The sequence below is a fragment of the Pagrus pagrus genome (genome assembly GCF_965226575.1).
Source record: "Pagrus pagrus genome assembly, chromosome: 12".
Lineage (NCBI taxonomy): Eukaryota > Metazoa > Chordata > Actinopteri > Spariformes > Sparidae > Pagrus > Pagrus pagrus.
Genome location: NC_140196.1, coordinates 20,379,001 through 20,399,394, shown reverse-complemented (window position 1 = coordinate 20,399,394; position 20,394 = coordinate 20,379,001). Strand labels below are relative to the sequence as shown.

General features: G+C 40.1%; 2 protein-coding genes across 3 annotated transcripts; one reads left to right on the top strand and one right to left on the bottom strand.

Moving 5' to 3' along the window:
- Positions 1-1,131: 1,131 nt before the first annotated feature.
- Positions 1,132-14,479, bottom strand: ripk2 (receptor-interacting serine-threonine kinase 2). Of its 2 annotated transcripts, none has more exons than XM_084369805.1 (11): positions 13,889-14,479; positions 12,408-12,561; positions 11,272-11,427; positions 10,721-10,878; positions 10,051-10,100; positions 9,777-9,938; positions 8,511-8,596; positions 5,598-5,699; positions 5,384-5,480; positions 5,032-5,235; positions 1,132-4,386 (listed from the first exon to the last, which is right to left on the bottom strand). In XM_084369805.1, the coding sequence occupies exons 1-11, from the start codon at positions 14,131-14,133 to the stop codon at positions 3,998-4,000; spliced, it is 1,803 nt and encodes a 600-aa protein (XP_084225931.1). In that variant the 5' UTR covers positions 14,134-14,479; the 3' UTR covers positions 1,132-3,997. The 2 variants fall into 2 exon arrangements, with proteins under 2 accessions (XP_084225931.1, XP_084225932.1); XM_084369806.1 differs by having other exon boundaries at positions 1,132-4,383.
- LOC311267019 (sorting nexin-16-like) lies at positions 14,413-19,609 on the top strand. The gene is made up of 7 exons (XM_084369807.1): positions 14,413-14,470; positions 15,707-16,064; positions 16,551-16,637; positions 18,427-18,575; positions 18,662-18,731; positions 18,814-18,950; positions 19,029-19,609. The coding sequence occupies exons 2-7, from the start codon at positions 15,726-15,728 to the stop codon at positions 19,126-19,128; spliced, it is 882 nt and encodes a 293-aa protein (XP_084225933.1). The 5' UTR covers positions 14,413-14,470; positions 15,707-15,725; the 3' UTR covers positions 19,129-19,609.
- The last annotated feature ends 785 nt before the right edge of the window (positions 19,610-20,394 follow it).

Here is a 20,394-nt window from a genome sequence, read left to right as displayed (position 1 = left end):
GCGCCGGGCGAACCGCACTCTCGAGTTCCCCCCTGAGCTATTTTCAGAGACAAGTAGACCTTGTCCCCCTCCTTGCCCCCCCCTCAGGGAGCCTTCAACAGCTAAGACAGAGGGCCAAAGCTGCTTCTGGGTCAACATGCAGTATACAGTCAGCGGATCGAATTATTTATAGCAAATGTTCTGATGTATACTGACATTAAAGGATAGTTTGATGCGATGTGATCGGCCAAACAGCTGCTTCTCTACACGGTCATTGCCCATGACACACTGACCTCAAAAATAGAGAGTGAAGAAGATGTAGTATATTGTGATTTAGAGACACTTCTCGGACTGTTGTGTTTAAAAGTGGCAAGACATCTTCGAACAAGCGAGACCTATCATTAGTATCGTAAGAAAATTTGGAGCAAGTGGCTATATCAGTCTCTGAAACAGGTTGCGACATGGATCGTATTATGAAACGAGAATGTCACTCTAGTAAAGCGCGTACATCTGCCAACAGTCCCCCTTAATTCAATTGAGCCTAATGTAATATTAAATAAAGTATATTTAAATCCCCTATAACTCCTTTATTTGGAAAATAAAGGAACTCAAATTGCCCTCATGTTGAAAAAACGTCAAAAACAATCTGGCAATGTTAAAGAAAGTGGGAACAAATTCATGGAACTGCACTAAAAGTTAACAGGGTCTATTCTGGGCCGAGGCCCATCCTCCATCCAAGTTTCGTGGAAATCTGTTCAGTAGTTTTTGTGTGATCCTGCACACAAACCAACAAACAGAACAAACAGACACGGGCGAGGTCAACACCCCTCTTTCGTAGAGGAGCCAACATATCTTTGTGTCTGGTTTGTTGTTCTGTATTTCTTTGTAGTTCTTTTTTTAAATCCTCTGTAGTTGTTTTTCATGGTTCTGCGATTGCTTTTACGCCACTTTGTGAATCTTTTGCATCGTTTTGCAACAGTTCTGTGTGAAGGATTGTTTTAACATCGCTTTGCCATCCTTTTGAATATTTTGGTGGTCATTTTGCGTCTCTTTAAAGTAGTTCTTTGCCAGTGGCATTTTACAGGTGAAGCCCAGGGCGCCCCTCACCTCTCCCTGTTAGTCAAGAGGAACAAAGAAGAAATCAGGCAGAAGTAAAAACAAAGAACCATTTTAATGAAGTTTGACAATATATGAAAATCCTAGTTTCTGTTGAAACCCCGGCTACACATCAACTGAACTTTATGTGACATGATATATTATTTTGGATCAACTGACACTGATAATGACATGAGCACTAAATTACATCGGTATTTTGCAGAAGGCAAGTATCAAATCATCACTTCACAAAAACAATGCATGACTTTGAGATCACAAATGAAAGAATGTATAAAAAAGATGAAACTATCATCTACAGTACAAAACATATAACAACATATTTAGACTATCAAATGTGTAGCATTTTTCCGCTCTTTTGCTTGATATGTGTGTAAAAGGCTTTTGCATGTTATTACAGTTGAGACCAAGCAGTATAAGAGGCACGGTTATCAAAGACATATCCAACATCATGGAAGCACATCGACCTTGCTTGGCTTTCCTGTTGTCATTTAAATGAAATTATATCATTGTGTCCAATTTCCTGTTACTAATATTGACCTGCTGTGGCTCACTCTTTTTCTCTTAGTACATCCTTTATTGAATGATGGGGAACATGTGCATCCATATAACAAAAAGGAAGTGTGTTTTTTTTAAGATAAAAGGGAACAAAATTCATTCTGTGGTGAATCTGTAATGGTTCGGGCAGTAAACACCACAGCTACATTAGTAATTTAAGCACCCGTTTGAGCAAGTGAAGGCAGTGATGAAGACAGTAAGGCTCCTCAAGACAAATTACACACACATGCATGCACGCAACATACACACTCGAGCTGAAACGAGTAGCTGATTAAGCCATTTGCCGATCGAAAGTAAGTGAACCTGCAACTATTTTGGTAATCAATAAATAAGTAGTTCATTTTAAAAAATCAAACAATTTGAAAATGTCACCTTTGGCTCTTTTACAGATCAATTGTTTAATCATGTAAATAATCATTAGTTGCAGTCCTATTACACACACACACACACACACACACACACACACACACACACACACACACACAACAATAAGGAGGAGTGAAAGAACGACTGTGTCTTAGAAACAGAATTTGCTTCTTAACTTCTGCATGTTGGCACAAAGATCATATATAAATATGCTGTATGTATGAATGAAGTAACAGCTAAGAAAAGGTATTACTCCCATTAATACAGATGAACTGCTGCTACCGCCTTAATGTATGTGTACTTTCTTAAGAAAAGAGAGAAATTTATTTTATAAACAAGCATAACTGTCATTATTAACAGATTAGGAAGCACAGCTAGGTAGAAAAAGTTGTATGAGTCGAGAGACGAACTGAGCAGAGTGACTGCTTGGAAGTAGGTAAACTACAGGTTTGCTACAAGCAGAGCAGGTTTTCTGTTCACGTGTTGCAGTTGTCGTCTGCAGAGCAGCTCAGTACGATCAAAACTGTTAAGCTCAGAGTCCGTGGATAAACTGTGAGAGAACCTTGTTCAGAAAACTGGGAGGTGGCTTGAGATAACCAAAAGAAACTCCAGGGCAGATCACTTTGTCCCATTTTTAATCTAGACATGCAGACATGCACGCATCACTCTCATTCTGAGTGTAGTATTACGATCTCAACTTCCTCTTTACTCCGTGTCCCAGTGACTCTCTTTAGCTCAGCGGTAAAAAAGAGGGGGAGGAAAAATAGCCCAGACAGGGACAAAAATGTTCCATACAGTCACATGACCACTGAACCAAAATCACAGCTCTACCCAACACCTCAGCTGAGTGACATGAAGCTGCTAACACGAAGGACTACATTCTGGTAGTTAGATAGCAATCATTAGCTCTGAAGTCAGCCTCCCACAACACTTGACTTAGCATTTTCTCACTGAGAGACAGACGCTTAGTCTTCTGTGATACTGACTCACTTCACTGGTGGTGAAGATTATTATCAGGATTATTAACCTGTGAATACTTGATACTTTAAAAGGAGCACTATGATGTTTTCAGGAAGAAATTTTAATCAGAAGAAAAGATCTTCATTGACTTCACTTTTTATGCCTAAACAAACAAAATAAACTCTCTTTGTTTTCACGACTGAATAAACCGATTAAACAAACTGACCTTAAAAGGACAACACAGTTTCATACTGTTTTACTTTGTTTATATTTGGCGGACCCTGCCACCTGTCTAGCTTCAAACAGTGTTCTGGGACCTTATTTTCCTCTGAGAACAGCTTGTTTACTCAGTTATGGCAAAAATAAATATTTCCGAGTTTGTATTATTACCTCATTAATATTGTAAATATTAAAACTCTGAGACTGAATTTCTTCTCCAAAATGACACAGTGTCCCTTAAATAATAATAATAGTATTAAACTTATTTTTGATGTTGGTTTTCCAGTATGTTAACTGTCCTCCTGTCTCAGACCAACTGAGCAAACTGAAGAGGTTTGCATTCTACAAGTAAGGCCACACACACACACACACACACACACACACACACACACACACACACTCGCGCGCATACACACACACAAAAATACAGCACTACATAATAATGTCTTTAAATAATGGTAACTGAGCTTTGCAGACAAAAGCATAATGTACCAAAAGGAGAGAAACCCTGCGATACACCCACTCAGAATGAAGGGACTATAAATAAATCACCTTGTTAAATCCAAACATTGTTAAATAAAAAATACTGATTCAGTCGAAATCTTTTGATTCTGATTATACAGAATAAAAACTTTTGTCTCTAGTTGATGGGTGGCTTAAGTTTTTCTACCTGTGACTCTTTTCGCTCAAGCAGCCGTTCGTCATTCTTACTGAGACAGCAACCACGTCGACACTGATGACAGCGTGTAGTGTAAAGTCGGCACAGTCTATAATCTGGATTGCTTCTATTGTTTGGCTGCCGCTACACGTTCCTGGGGAAATTGCAAGACATGGACAGCGGTGGTGCGCTGGGGAGCACGGCTGCGGTAGGGGAGCTGATTTCCACCGGGTACGGCTGCAGACCATTCTGCTTGTTTTCGTGCAGCTTGCGGACAATGACGCGGCAGAAGTCTTCGTTGTGCCGGTGACAGTTGTCCAGGAGCTGGCGGACTTTGGCGGTGCGCGTGGGCTGGTTCCTTACCAGTTCGTAATCCTCACGCATCAGCATGGAGCGTGCCAGCAGGGCGTCCAAGCTCTGGTTCAGACAGGCCTCCGTCATCTGGTTGACGATCGCTTCGCGGCGGGTCGAGATCCATTGGGCGATCGGGCCTTCTGAGGGAGGGGAGTGCAGCAATGGAGGAGAGTACTCTGCTTTAAGAGAGGAGGGAGAGGAGTGACTGGTTGTAGATTCTGGTTAAACAATAAGAACGTCATTCAATTTAACTTTCAAGAATATGATTATCACCTATTATATTATTATGCAAAGGGACAGTTCACCCCCAAATCAACTTCTTTCTTTTTTTTTTCCCTCTTACCTGCGGTGCTATTTATACATCTAGACTGATTCGGTTTGTGGTGAGCAGGGCACCAACGAATTACAACAGGAATGTTGATTTCCAGAAATCATGACCCAGTTAATCGAGACAATCCACAGTACTTGTTGTGAGCAGTTTCACGTTGGAACTATTTTCTTTCTGTCTTACCTCATACATGGAAATGAAGCTAACTAAGCTAGTTAACGTTATAGCTCAGTGGAGGAAGATGGCATTTATGTTACATCCCACGCTGTCACAAGCACGAGCCTCCCATCCATTAGTTGAAGCTGCTCACAACAAGGTCTGTGGATTATCTTGAGTTACTCGGTGCGTTTCTTAGTGCTTTGAGCAACACAAGCAGAGTGCCCTAGAGTTACATTTATTCCATTATATTACGATATCTCGAAACTATGCAACTCACATCAAAGCAATTTAGATGGATAAACAGCACCACAGTGTACTGTGAACTTTAACTGCTAACCTTGTTGCTGAGGCTGTAGCTGAAGGGGGGTGTTATCCTGCCATGTATCGCAATCAGTGGCGGGCATGGCGGTTTTAACAGGTATGTTCCAGTCGTTTATGGGCCTGGCACTCTGGTGGCCGTTCAGATTGTTGACTATGTTGATGTCCTTCAAGGATTGCGGACGCTCAAGAGAGGGAGGCGAGAATGATGATGGAAGCCCCTCTACATCAGAAAGAGAAGAAGAGCTATGATGTACCCATGTATATACAGGTTGTTTTCTTGGTTTTTTGTTTTTTTACATAAAACCTGATGTTGAGAGCCCCACTAATTCAATGATACCAATATAAAATGCCATTCCTGTTGTAAATACCTTTAGAGGGTGCAACACTGCTGCTGATGAGGTCGCCTGGTAGAGATATGTCTGTGTCCTGGGAGGAATAAGAGCCTGAGCCTGAGGTGGAGCTCTCCTGTGGCAGGACAGACAGTGATGTTTAACTGACACTGACACACACACATTTAAGACGTATCAATGTTTATTATGAGACTTTATCTTGATATTTTCAGCAGACATTTCAGCTACTGACCGGCCAGAGGCTGGGCCTGTCCTTCAGCATGTTCAGGGATGCCTCCTCACTCCTCTTGTCACTCACTGACTGGGCAGCACAACAGCCTGACCTCCCCCTCAACTGTGGAGGAACAAGGAAGAAGAGAGTAATGAGTAATCCTGATGGGGAAGATAAGTGGTGAGCAATTAATATGACAACGCCAATAAATATGCTGTTAACCCAAACAAAACACTTTATTTTCCCAACCCTCTTATACAAAAACAGTTCAAATGTTTCCACACAACATACAAGGGATGTTGTTCTTTAGGTTTACAAATGGAGAAACGATGACTAAACTGTGTCAGACAGTTTGTGGAGCAGATATGACTTCATGTATCTGACCACATGGTTAAACAGTAACTACTAGTTCCTACATTTTGCCCTGATCAAAGTTTTAGCCTTCAAGTGTTTCTCATACTGAATGGTCCTACTGTATAACTGAATTTAAGAGCTATACACCAAACATCACTTGTTGTGCGTCCCTATTCTTATCCTGGCTATTTATCACTCGTAACAAAATCAAAAACACAAGATCAGAATGTGATATTACTCCTAAAATGAGGAATGACGGTTCCTTTCAAACGTGACGTTTTTCCATAACATCTGCCGGCCCGGCTCTACCTGGTTTTACTCGGTGCGACCGGGGTTTTGCATTTCCATCACAACTGGGCTTCATGCTTGAAGGTGTGTCTTAAACCGGTGACACGCTTGTCCTGATCCCTGCAGGACTATCGAAGAATCACCGCTAACAAAGTGGCTCTGCTTATTCAGTTACAAACAAGTTTAATTTACTATAACTTCTTCACAATAAAAGCCCCCCGTTATTTAGTCATTTGAAAGATTTTATTTCCAGCATTACAGGAAACTTTATCTTTTCACCAGCAGTAACTAAACATGACTCCTGCAAGTGAACACGATGAAACAGTAAAACACAGCAGATGCTTGAAAGAACAAACAGGATGACAGTTTTTCTCTGAGGTTTCCTGCACAGACTTAAGTTCAGTATCGATTTTAGGGGGAGACTGGTGCTTGTAATGGTTTGGCTACAGTTGCGAGACGTCACCGCAGGCCGGCTTGGAGGTGAGGCGGCCGCAGCTTGGCCCTAGTGTGATGGAAAAGCAAATCCACGCGGCTGGGTTTGACTCGGCGGGGCCAAAAGTGCTAGTGAATAAACGGCAATAGAGACAAGACTAACTTCTCATTAATGGATGAACTATTCCTTTAACACAGCAATTGTTTTTTTCCCTCTTCCTCACAAGCGTATAATCAGTTGCCTGTTACTAGGCTTCAATCCAACTTCATCTTACAAACAAGATTTACTGAACAACAAGAAACAATAGTCTCAGTCACGTGTGCACACACACACACACACACACACACACACACACACACACACACACACACACACACACACACACACACACACACACACACACACACACACACACACACACACACACACACAGAAAAGAGGAAGGATATGTTAAGGGGAAATTATGAAGTAAACTTTTTGACCCATCATCCTATCTTCGTCCGATTCAAACTGTCCCAGATTACACACCGAGTTTGTATGTTGCATGTAATTGTGTATTCCAGAGCAGGGGAATTCCTTCATACATCTGTACAAACCATCACTATTATTACCTAACACCACTGAGACGTGATAGAAAAAACAAACAGGACGTCAGATGATAAATATTTGTTTTACAGAGAACAGGTTTTTGTTTCCAATAGTACAGTTCTGCTTCACTCTCAGAAGTGAATTCACACTGCTGTGGAGCTGGTGTTCAGTAAAACGGAACAGCTACAGAATAAGACAATTAATTAGCAAAGTGAAAAAGAACCGTTTGCTTTTGTTCATTTATCAAGGAAAAAACAAAACAAAACTAAACATTGGCTGGTTTCAGTCCAATAAGTCTAATACGTTGCTTGCTTTTCTCCTTGTAAAAAAAGAATGAGACTTTTGGTGCTTTGGACTTTTAGTGAAACAAAGTAAGAAATATATCATCACTTAAGGCTCTGGTAAAATGTATTTGCCAGTATTTTCTATCAGTGAATTAATAAGTTTAATTCAAGTCCAAACCAAATCTTTCCAGCCCATTCAAACTCACTACAGTATGTCACATCAGTGAGTGCCAATAACTGATCAATGCATCAGACTGTTTTATTTACTAATTTATGTACAGGCGTTATTAGCCTATACCATTCAAACACCTACCAGTGTTGGTAGTTCCTTTTCCCAGAGGCCAACAAGAGTTTCGACAGTAACACATCTGCCTCGAGTTGATCACTTTTAGCATTTTAGCATAATTTTAGCTCTAGCCAGCTACTCCTCACAAGTGTCTCCCTTTAAAAAGTCCATGTGGAAACAAACACTACATGATAATAGGACTACTATTGTTACACCTATCCTTACAGTTGTTGTAATGTAAATAACCTCTTATTAATTTAATAGGTTAAACACTCAAATGGGAAAGGTTCATAAAAAGTTCATACAGTTTGCTTTGAAACTCTCAAACCCACCCCACAGACTAGTGTTTATGTCATGGTCCACTCTTATGATAAATTATCTTGTTGTCTCATTAACACAACATTTGTTATTCTGTGATAATGACAAAAATAACTTGTGATCTAGAGAAAACAAAAATCAAATTTTACTTGTTATCACGGTACAATGGAGGAAATAATATGTTTGACCCACGACCATTTAGGGTTTCCATACCATTATCCATATTCAGCAGTTCAGATAATCAAAACTGTGAGAACTGGACTCATGACTGGCTTCAAGGCGCCAACAATAAACCAGACCCCAGTCTGATTCCAGGTCTTGCACTTAATTTCCTGTCATCTCTTTAATAATATCCTAAAAATATGAGATGACTCCCAACTGACCTTTGACCTCTTGATCTCCAACACGGCCTCCAGGAAGTCAATCTCGTCAAAGTTCCTCACCATCGGCTCCAGCTCGATCAAACACTCTGAAATGGCAGTGAACACATCACAACTTAAAGGTGAAATTGATAACATTCAGCCAATAAATGTGGCATTCGATCACCCGCCTTCCACTGTATTCATGTCCAAATATTGCTGTTGTTTGAATCATCTGCCCCCTCAAGTGGCTGCCAGTTTGTGCACTAGCCAACGTTAGCCAGCAAACGTTAGCTAACGTTGCTAATAGTAGCTAAATAAACATTAGGGCAGTACTGTATGGTGGGTGCATACTGTAGAATTCAGCCATTTTTACGGAAAAGAGATTATTTACTTTTATTCTGCACCTTTCTACAAGCTCTGCAGATGTTCTGCAGATTTTTTTTTTTAATGATTTACCTACATGACAATGTTATTGATATGTCATTTAACAATGCAGAATGAAACCATTTTAAGTGGTATCACTGTTTTGCCTAATCATGTGTTTTTTTCTTTTTTTTTTTTTTAAAACTGTATCTGCCAATTTGTGGGTCAGAGACTTGTTCACTGGGGATTGTTGCACATTTTTAAAAATAATAAAATGTAAATGTACTGAACTGTTACACTCAGAATCAGAGAGCATTTACTACAAGCAAAGGAGGACAGATAAATCAAAACCTTGTGACTGTGATGGTGTGACTCTGCAGTCTGTATGGGTGTGTCAGTGAGACAAAATTAAAGAAAGAAGATAAGGTGCACTTTAATTCTGACATGTTTTGGGAATTAAATGAATAATTTCTTGAAGTGACTGAATGGAAAACCACACTTTAATCATAAATGTGTTCTCATTATCAAAATGTGGTTTTGATTTATTTCAGTTTTGGTCAGAAAGAGAAGTTAAAGTGACATACAACCAACCACACATAATGATGAAATGATCTTCTGTAAAATATGTTTTCATCATTTCATCAAAACTAAAACTACTTTGAGCAGTTTGAAAGTTTGAGGTTTTGTGCTTCTTTACACAAGTTAGAGAAATGGATGTTGTTTCAGTGAAGACAGCAGAGAAATTTTCAAAAATGTGACAGGAAGCTGATACTTAGTCACTGCCTTGTCAGGGTAAAAAAATCAGCCCTGACCAGGAGGATTTATCTATTACTCAACACGAAGACAGATGTCAAAGTGTGCAAGAGGTTAAGCCACGGCAGAAGAGTGCGATCTTTTGAGTGGGTGGACTCTGCGTGAACTCACTGAGGAAGGAAGGTCGCTCATCTGGGTTTGAAGTCCAGCCGCAGGTCATTAAAGTGATGAGAGTTTCTCTGCTGGGGATCTCAGCTGGCAGACTGTCCAGACTCGTGTCAGGACGCATCCCCCGCAGCACACTGAACATGATCTGCATTGGGTTGGTCACCTCTGACCACACAAACACATTCACACAGGTCCGTGATCAGTCTGATAGCACAGTGAAAGATCACACTGTACAGAATGAGAAAGTGACAAAACAACATCATATAAAATGTGTTACCTTCAAATGGAATCTGCCTGGACAGCACTTCCCACATAATGATGGCATAGCTATAACGTAAACAGCACGAAGAGAAACAGATTAGGGAAATTAGCTCATTCTTTAAGACTGGTTTTCCCCTTTAGATCTGAGGGACTTTACCACGAGCTAACACGACAGGCTGCTTTGAGGAAGAGAAAAGACCTGTTGCAGCAATTCAAACCTATTACCCAAAACCTTTAGAGACCGCATTAGCCACGATCCAGGAGAGATTCTTAGTCAGACACAGAGAGAAATTGACTAGTTGTTTTGTAATTGTCACCAGTCCCCCAGTTTCCAGAAATCAGACCAATTTCCCTGTTGACAGATTAAGTCTTTGGCACAGATCACTGCACTGTTCTGGTTGGTATGCTAACAATTCAACCACATGCTTGCAAACTGTCACACTTTGCCAATGACGAAAAAATAATTTGCCTGTGGTGCCGATAGTGCTCGACAAATATTTACAGAGTTAAAAACGGTGTAATAAAGTCATCAAGAGTTCAGCCATTTACAAATTCTGCTCAATAATCTGACAACTGACCTACTAGAAACTAAAACCCAGATTAATGAATGAAGGGACTTACTGCTGCTCATTCTGTAGTCCAACATATTTCTAATCACTCATTATTATTGGGGTGTTGTGTCTCACCTGTACATGTCGTGTTTCACATCAGCCCGGCGGCTCTTGGATGGTTCATACTTCTCAGGGGGCATGTAGATGACGGTGCCCCCCATCTCTGTGGGCTTGGATCCTGAGCCTTTACTGACCGACAGCTGCCGCCACTTTGAGAGGCCGAAGTCTGCAATCTGGACAGAACCAAAGCAGAATATTAGGAGCATTATTTGAGAATTCTGGACATATTTTTAAACAATGTTTTTCCTTTTTTTAATCACCCTTTTCTTTAATCAATCAAAGACAACTGATGTGAGCTAAGAGACTATTAGCAATTGTCCTGTTTATTAGAGTGGCAGCTAATTTTACACATTTTCTTTATTAGCACAAAGTGCTTTTAAGGTAGCACTTCTCGTGGGGACCCCAATTATTTTAAGAAATAATAATTAGGGTCGCAACTAACAATTATTTTCTTTATTGATTAATTAGCTGGTTATTTTCTCAACGTTTTGTCTGGACAATCAAAAAACGGCCCATTATAATTTCCCAGAACCCAATCTATGACAAATTGTGGCTGACACACATACCTTCACATGAAATTCACCATCCAGCAGTATATTCTGTGTCTTTAGGTCATGATGTAAGAGGGGTGGGTTCATGTTGTGAAGGAAGTTAACCCCCAGGGCGATCTCATACAGAATCCTGAGCCGCAAAGGCCAGGCAAGCTCAGGGTACATGTCCTTCTGTAGGAGGAGACCACAGATCAGAATAAAGGTATCAATACAAGTATCAATAAAGCATGCGTTTAGACATGTGTAGAGGGTTAGGCTGCATTTAAAACCAAGAGCACAAAATGAATGGCGAGAAAATGTACAACATCAATACAAGTGGGAATTTCCCCCAAGCTATATTTGTCTGTATTCCTCATGGCTCAGCTTGCTCTTTTCCTCCCTCGTTTCAAAGTTTCATCAGAGACTGTGAATGTTTCAAAGTTTCACTTTTGCTTGCCGTCCCTCTCTGGGAAGGAGTGCCATTTACATGAAGAGTGATTCATAAAAAAAGACAGTACCAGAGATGGAGCAGCTTGCCAAAAAGAACAAAGACTCTTTCACTCACTGGAGTGCAGAAATAAGTACGAACGTTTAAGATGTCCTCTTTATATTTGTGACTGTGTCATTTAACTGGATACAATTTAAACTTGCTAGAAATCATTTGCAATTTTTTTCTATTTATTTATATATTACTTCCTTATCTGAGTGAAAGAGGAAAACATAAATGCCACACGGTTAAGGAAGCTTTTTTAATTATTAATCCACACTGATTCTTTAAGATTGCACCTTGGATGACGGTGTTAGGACTACATCTGTTTCTCAATACATAGCTCTTTAAAGGTGCATTATGTAGCTTTGGAGAAGAGTTTTTAAATCAGAAGAGAAAGCTTCATTGACTGATTTTTCATGCCTAAACAAACAAATAAAATAAACAAACTCTTTGTTTTTCATGTGGCGGACCCTGCCACCTTTCTAGCTTCAAACAGTGTTCTGGGACCTTAATTTCCTCTGAGAACAGCTTGTTTATTCAGTTATGGAAAAAATACATATTTCTTAGTTTGTATTATTACCTCATCAATATTGTAAATATTAGGTTTCTGAGTTTGAATTTCTTTTCAAAAACTACACAGTGCCCTTTAATGTCACAAAGTAACATGATGACCTATAGCTACCTCGTGTAGCAACAGGTCCAGAGATCCATTGCTCATAAACTCTGTGACTATGCAGAAGAACTCGGGTTCATTGCAGATGCCAAAAATCTGGATTATGTAGTTGAACCTGGCTTTGTGGAGCACCTCCGCCTCCTTCAGCAAGCAGTTCCTCTCTCTGAAACACAGCCAGTTAAACAGAGTTAGATAGTGATAGAGATGACAAAACAGCAATGGCATTTACAGTATTGTTTGTGCACACACACTTGCGAGAAGCTCGCCAAAGGAATGAATCCTGGAAGTTGACTGTCATTAGGGCTGGGCAATGGGCAAATGTTATTATCACAATATCAATCTGGATTATTTAAATATCTTTGATATGGTGTATATACGGCAAATCATGTGTAAAATGATCTAATCGGCCTTTAAAAGTGTCAGACAAAACTATTCATTAATTTTGTTTTTCAAGCTCAGGTTGCTCAGGATCATTAATTGCGTCTACAGAAATGTGTTGGATGATAAATTTAATGAATCATATCAGCACAATATGGTGTGAAATTGAAAGTCGCCTTTACACAGGGAAATGAAGTGCCACTGTATTCAGAACTTTAAATCTGTAAATTTGTCTTGTGACCTGTAAGCTGTAAGCCAAAACAGAGAGCAATGATGCAACACCGGGGACATAGCAACAGCACCTAATAGAGCCTGGGCAACTGTTTGGCCAAGCCAATATATCTGCTGATATTAGCTCACAGTATCGACATGTACATTGGCCAATAAGTGACAAGAAATAATAGTACAGAAACTCCAAGATGTGTTTAAGATAACTTAGAAACGGTGAGTCAATTGTATAGTTTGTCCACTATACAGCACTGACATGGGGATTTATCAATTATGAGACAACCTGCCCATTGAAAATCTCGGTCACAATTCTGTAACAACCAAACTTAATGAATCCTCATCAAAAATGTTGTTTTACTGTTATATGTTTATGTTTAAAAGGCATTATAAGATCTTTAAACTCTCAAGTATCGATATCAGCCTAAAAAATCCAGGATCAGTGGGCCTTTTGTTGTTGTACAAAGAGTTATGGCAGACGAAGCATAATTGTGCGCTGGGCATATGTCAGCCAGCGGCCTCACCCAAGAAGAGACTGTCTGTCTGTCTCTTTTTGCACTTTTTGTTATAAGATTGTGTTGAAAAGTTCCATTTTAATTAAACATATGCTGGAGGGCAGAGTGATTATTCATCCAGACACAAACCCTGCAGCTGCTCCTCAGACACCCATGGCACACTATGAATACATCTGATTTAAATCTATCCAAAAGGCTTACATCACACTTGATTAAAACTGACACAAATTCAAGTCCGGCTGCTCTGACTTCCACCTCAGACAGCTGTATCTGACTGTACAGTAAATGCTGAGTTTTCACTACAGCACCCCAATGGACGTTTCTGTTTAAGAGTGCATTTATCTTAAAATGTACAGCACTTGAAATCCCTACCTTTCTCCAACAGGACTGTCGAGTTTCAGGCACTTGATGGCCACAGTGGTCCTCCAGTCTGAGTGCTGCGCCTTGAACACGGTGCCGAAGCCCCCTCTGCTCAGGTAGTACAGGTCGGTCAGCTTCTGGTAGGGTATCACCGGCAATGTGCTGGTCAGACTGCCAATGTTCATACAGCCCATAGCCGCGGACGGCTCCATAGCAGTTAGTGAGCCTTTAACGTGAAGTCTCTGAGGATTTATCATCCACTAAGTGAGCCACTAAAAGCGGAACTGCCCCTTTTGATGAACGCAATGAGGAAGAGCTCTCTCATTTAAGCGCATGCCGTCATGTCGCGGACTGCTAGCTAGCTAAGCTAACGTTAATGTAGCGGAGGAGGAGGGAGGCTGAAAAAGAGCAGACGATAAACAGTTCACCCGTTCGCTGACGGAAAACGCCGTGCACTTAGGAGTAAATGTTTGCGCTTTCACATGCCCGTTTATTCATGATATGCTGCCAGGCTTTATCCGACCAGCTGTCACAGGCTGGGTTAAAGATATACAACGACAACGAGCTGCTCGGCTCTGCTGTCATTTAAGGCAGGTGGGTTTGTTGTTGCTAACGACGGCACGCTTCCGGGTTTTGGCAAGATGCGTTCACGTGCATAGGTTTCGACGCTTTCAGGCATTTGACCTGGATTTCTTCCAAAAAGCGATTTGAGCATATACAGCCTCCACGAATGCGTCTTATTTCGAGGAGGAATTACATAGAGTGACAAAACCAAATATTTTCACGGTGTGTTTAAAGACTGTTTGACAAACGGCATTGTTGAGTCTTTTAATACAACATTTTTTTTGTTTCAGTTTCGTTGGAACAAAAACCTCCTATGAGCCTGAACTCAACTGATGAATTACGGGGGTTTCAAAATGTCGGAATTCCCCAAACATGGGATTTTCCTACGAAGTTGTTGTCGATGCCACGTGTGAATACATGTCAACAATCAAAAGTGGAAACTTTATTCGGTAGTGCGAGGACAGCTAAGCCCCACATCTACACTGGGTAGTTTTAGCAATATTCAAAAATTACATTAAAAAATATAATTCAGTGTTTCACTTATTTTAGACATCCTGCCCCTAGTATGATTTTAAAAGACCAGGCAATATAAAACACAAACACACACTCATCATGGACAAACTCTATTTCAAGACTTTTTAAGAAATAAATAAATAAAGGATGGAATTAAATATTTAAGTTAATCAGAATTGCAGAAACAAATATTGGTTATGGTAAAGATATTCAAATGTAAAACTAATTATGGAATTATAGGCTAAGCTTACATTGATTGAAAATATCATTATATTAAATGTTGGTCTACTAAGGGTGATCCATACTGTCAATATAATTGTGTTACCTTTGATTATCTCATGTATCACAGTTTACAATATGGCTGAATACATTTCCAATCACAATACTACTGCAAGGCATTCACTGGGTTTACATTTGCATTATAACGTTTAATAGGCTGTCTGTTTGTGCTACATTTTAACAAGAAGAGCACTCTATATCTTTGGGGATGGGACATACCATGAAGCACATGACCCACTGAAGCACATTTTGTCCTCACCTGAAACCCTTGAGTGTCCACAAATCAGTTACCACAGTATAACTGCTGATTACGTGGGTCTCACACACCCTGCCTAGTGTTTTTGATGATCCAGCAATCTATCAACAAGACAGCCCCTGCACAGCTCAGGATAGACACAAAACGTGGGATCATTTACACGGACCTGGTGTAAGTCGGCTACTACATGTACAGTCTGTGTGTTCCTGTTTCTATAGTTCACCAGGACCACCACGGATGGCTGCTCCCTTTGTTCCAGTCCCGTTCCCAGTGGACTGGACTGGAGCGTGCAGATCCTGGGCCACGAGAGGGTCTCCCATATATTCTGCTTCATCCATGGACTCTGAGCCATCACCTCCACAAAGTATCTCCTGGGCTATAGGAGCTGGACCCTGCAGTGTTGTAGTTGGGACTCCCATCCCAGATGACTCCCGGAGTAGACCCAGAGAAGGTGTATTGGATGGGTTATCCACAGTGCTGGAGGGTGAAAGGAGCCACTGGGATAGCTGGGTGGAGAGACCCATCACCCCAACGCTGCTGGGCTACGACATCCTGGAGGGGAGGGCAAAGTTCACGGTATGGATGAAGCAGGTCTGGCAGTTGAAATAACTCAAACTGATACAAAATTGTTTTAAAGATTGTATTTTTTAGGTTAAAACCTTTTCAGAAATGATGTGTGTACCTTTTGAAAACACATGGAGCTTGACAGTGTGTGTGTGATGTCACACTGGCATCACATGACTTCCTCTCTTGTAAAAGATTACATAACTAGAGTGTGCGTGTGTGTGTGTGTGTGTGTGTGTGTGTGTGTGTGTGTGTGTGTGTGTATCGATGGAACAATACTGCTGAATGAGCAAAACCAGTCAGTCACAAGTGTGAGCATGTCAGCGTGTTTTGCAACACAAACTGAATTTAAAATTCCCAGTTTTCCAGTTCTATAGGACACACACACTTAAACACATTTAACTTGATGAGACTGTAACTGTACAGTAAGTGTGTGTGTACTGAAACTGTACAGATGCTCACACATTTGTGGACCCTGCGTTGGCTTCTGTGTTGTAGGTTTATAAGATCCTGGTGAGGGAGGGTCAAGGAGACAGCTGGGTGATCTTCAGAAGATACAAAGACTTCCACAGGCTCCATGACAAGGTGAGATCCATGTAACAGTCGTAAAATCAGTTAACGCCGACAATCAGTGTCATTGCACACAGATGGAGGGTGGACAGTGTTGAAAACAGAAGATCTTGCTCTGTCTCACAATTTATTGATCTTGCTAACATTTCAGTCCCTCTGGACCTTTGTCAAGAGTGTCACTCATCAGGGACCAACATGTTCGTATGATCAACTAGAATGGCACAGAGCTCATACTTCCACCAACCCCAACAGTCCTAAATACCACCTTTTTTCATCAATAGCCATGCTTTATTCCTGAGAAATATACAAAAATGTCAATTTCTGTCGACGAATTACTGTATTCTTTATCTGGATCTGGACCAAAAGTTAATGGGGTCTGTTCTGAGCTGAACTCCATCCTCCATCATGAAAAGTGTCATGAAAATCTGTTCAGTAGTTTTTGTCTTGGACATGGGTAAAAACATAGCTTTCTTGGTGGAGGTTGTAACAGCATGATCTTCTTTTCTCAAGAATTAATAAGTTAATTTTTTCATCCAAAAATGAAATGTGAGAGGCAGGGCAGGACCTTCATTTCATTTTCATTTTTCACTTTCATTATTAGTAGCCACATTCACACTGCCGTTTGCATGCGGGGATCCTGCGCCAATTCTCCGCATGTGAAAGTTTCAGATGGGGGGGGCTTGCTGTTTCCCCCATAAAACAGCATCCCTCCCCGCGAGTGACAGAGTCAGACAGCGTCCCGTTCCCTGATGGTGATTATGTAATTAAGAGAAAAACGTAACTTTCATTTTCCAGGATGTTTGGTGGGTCAGGATCCCAATCACAACACATTATAACTGCATCCATATGATGATAAGTGTGTACATGTTTAGATTAACATTTTGTCAGTGCGGCATCAGTAAACAAAATAAAGTCAAAGTAAAATAAAGTTTTTTAAAAAAGCACTATTGTTGCAAATTTTGCACAAAAAAATTAAAAAGTCCTTTTTGAAAAGGAATAAGCTGATGAAGCTGACAAGTGACCAATGTTCACAGTTTAAAGTTTTGAATGTTACTGTGTTAAGTCTATAAAAATGCACATCCCAGTGAATCATCTGCACTTTTTTCTCTGTTTTGAGAATCACACAGTCTTGTTTAAATGTTACAAATTGAGTTAATAAACTAAACTTGGAAATTGTTTTAAGTTGTTGCAGATGTTAACTCAGCTCATTTTTTCTATCTATTTTGATAATCAGGTGATTGATTGCAGAATGCTGGTGCCAGCAACTCATACAGTGGTTTATACAAATAAATAAATAAATAAATATTATCAGGTTCTCAATAGTATTTCAATTCAGGGGGGGCGTGAAAACATTTCTGTCCTCTAGGGGGGGCATGACAGAAAATAATTGAGAACCACTGTATTATTTATTCACCCTCATGCCGATGCAACAAATCATTTCTGGAGCTCCACAGCAAAACAGTGTTCCAGCAAGTTCCAGAAGTCCCCAGAAGCCCCGAGATCCTGGATTAATTTGGAAAGACTCTACAGGCGGTCGAGCAAACACTTTTAGCTTAGCAGCCACAGTGAAGATTTTGACTTGAAGAAGGGTGTAAATCATGTATTTTCAAATCAGTTTAGGTTCTTGGAACTTCTGCAGACTTGGATTAAACCTGACGAGCTGTACAGAGCGATTTTATTCTTGTTCTTCTTGACTGAATTTTCATTTGTGGGTAAACTGTTCCTGTAACACCACTGACTGTTTAATGTTATTGTCATACTTCTTTTTTGTTTTCTCACCCTTTTGGTCATCGTTTTCCTGCAGCTTAAAGAGCTGTTTCCCAGCTTCTGTCTTGCTCTGCCGCCTAAGCGCTGGCTCAAAGACAACTATGATGAGGAATTTCTAGACAAGAGGCAGATCGGGCTGCAGACATTTCTGCATAACTTGACGCTACACAAAGACGTCATCAGCAGGTGTGTGATGTGGCATTAAAGGTCTGACTTCAGAAATCACACTCCACCTTGTCTGATTTGTAGTTTTGACTCTATTTGCTCTCCAGTGAAGCCGTCAGGAACTTTCTGTGTTTGGTTGACCCACCAAGTCCATTTGACAGTCCGGAGGAAATTAAGGTGAGGTAATTTTCTTCACAAAAATATTGCCTCAAAGGCTGAGTGTTGTTTGGTAATTTGCTGGCTGTTGTTCTGAGTACAGGCTTTTTGTGAGACTCTGGAGGAGACTAACCAGCAACTTCAGATGAAACTCTTGGAAAGTCAGAGAGAGTTTGATATTTTGAAGAGGACCCTTGAGGAGAAGGAAAACCACATCAGCCTCCTGGTGAAGAAAGTCAAGTAAAGATATGTCTATTGCACAGAATACAAGCTTTATATGTACCGTAACCTGTATTGAGATGATTTCCTCTTCCACAGACCCCTGGCACTTTCAGCAGCGAGCTTTGAGGGTTCAGCATCATTAGCCACAGACACCAACACTGAATGTATTAAAGCAGCAACGCACAGATGTACATGAAGGCGTGCATGACGACAGAGGATACTCTGGAACGGTGACTGACAAATAATTAATTTACAGAACAAGGTTTCCTCTAATCCTCCCAAATCTGTTACAGAAGTTTTCATCACAATTTTTCCGATCTCAAACTGCCATTTATTAATTCACACAAAGCAAGAGTTTTATTCTTTTTCACACTCACTGAAAAGTCTAATATTTATTTTCTGTGTCATAGTTAACGATGTTCTCACCTTTGTCATTCATGATGACTCATTTTAATATTATGCTCTGAAGCTTCTGACAACACACAAGCAAAAGTTTAGCAACGGTACAATCATGCAGAATAATGTTATTCTGTCGACTGTAGAGCACTGCAGACTTTGAATTTCTATATCTTCTTTTTGTTTGTATGTCCAGTGGTGGATTGTAACTGCATTACTGTACTTTCATTTTTATGTTTATTTATACTTCTACTACATCTCAGAAGTAAATATTGTGCTTATTATTCCACAACATTGGTCTCACAGCTTTAGTTATTTGTTAATTTTTCAGATTACAATTTTACATATTCTTCCTGTCAAACATTTTTCTGATGCAGTAAATTGAAGTATTAAGCGTTCTTTTTGAAAATTCTCCTTCTTCTTAAGTGGAATACAACTAAAGTATTTGATTTTAAAACTGTACTCGATTAGCTGTAAAATGCATCAATGTTGGAATAAAAGTTTTTAGATACATGGTTCTCACAGGATAGCTAAGCTACAAACATATGATGATTTTATAGAATATGATGCATTGATGTAGATCAAACCAGCCAACAGTGAAGGAGTTGAAAATAATTCAACCCTTGACAACCACATTAGCACAATGCTACATACACATTAGTACAGCTCTAATATTAATCCGAAAACATCACATATAATAGTAAAACATTTACTGATTGATTACATACTTTACTTAAGTGGGGAATGCAGAGAAAGTAGTATTTTGGGGTGATAAACCTTTAAAGCAACGAGTACTTGTACTGAAATTTATATCTGGATGCAATAAGCCTTTAAAAATATATGGACTTGCACCGAAAGTAGTATTTGGGTGGAATAAACCTTTAAAAGTATGAGTACTTGCACAGAAAGTAGTATTTGGGTGGAATAAACCTTTAAAAGTATAAGTACCTGCACTTTGTTTGAAATGTTCAGCGTTGTGGAGTACTTTGACTGTGTGGTATTAGAACATATGCCACAGCTATGTGTTGCAGTGTGTGCAGGCGCTGCACTGTGGTGTGTGATGTGT

What these genes read in the sequence shown, in the direction of transcription:
- LOC311267019 (XM_084369807.1), top strand. Translation starts at nt 15,726, where the DNA reads ATGGCTGCTCCCTTTGTTCCAGTCCCGTTCCCAGTGGACTGGACTGGA. An exon ending in AGGGGAGGGCAAAGTTCACG is followed by an intron (nt 16,065 to 16,550) that starts GTATGGATGAAG and finishes TCTGTGTTGTAG; the next exon opens with GTTTATAAGATCCTGGTGAG. An exon ending in TCCACAGGCTCCATGACAAG is followed by an intron (nt 16,638 to 18,426) that starts GTGAGATCCATG and finishes GTTTTCCTGCAG; the next exon opens with CTTAAAGAGCTGTTTCCCAG.
- ripk2 (XM_084369805.1), bottom strand. Translation starts at nt 14,133, where the DNA reads ATGATAAATCCTCAGAGACTTCACGTTAAAGGCTCACTAACTGCTATG. An exon ending in TGGAGATCAAGAGGTCAAAG is followed by an intron (nt 5,700 to 8,510) that starts GTCAGTTGGGAG and finishes GTTCCTCCACAG; the next exon opens with TTGAGGGGGAGGTCAGGCTG. An exon ending in CAGTGTTGCACCCTCTAAAG is followed by an intron (nt 5,236 to 5,383) that starts GTATTTACAACA and finishes TTTCTGATGTAG; the next exon opens with AGGGGCTTCCATCATCATTC.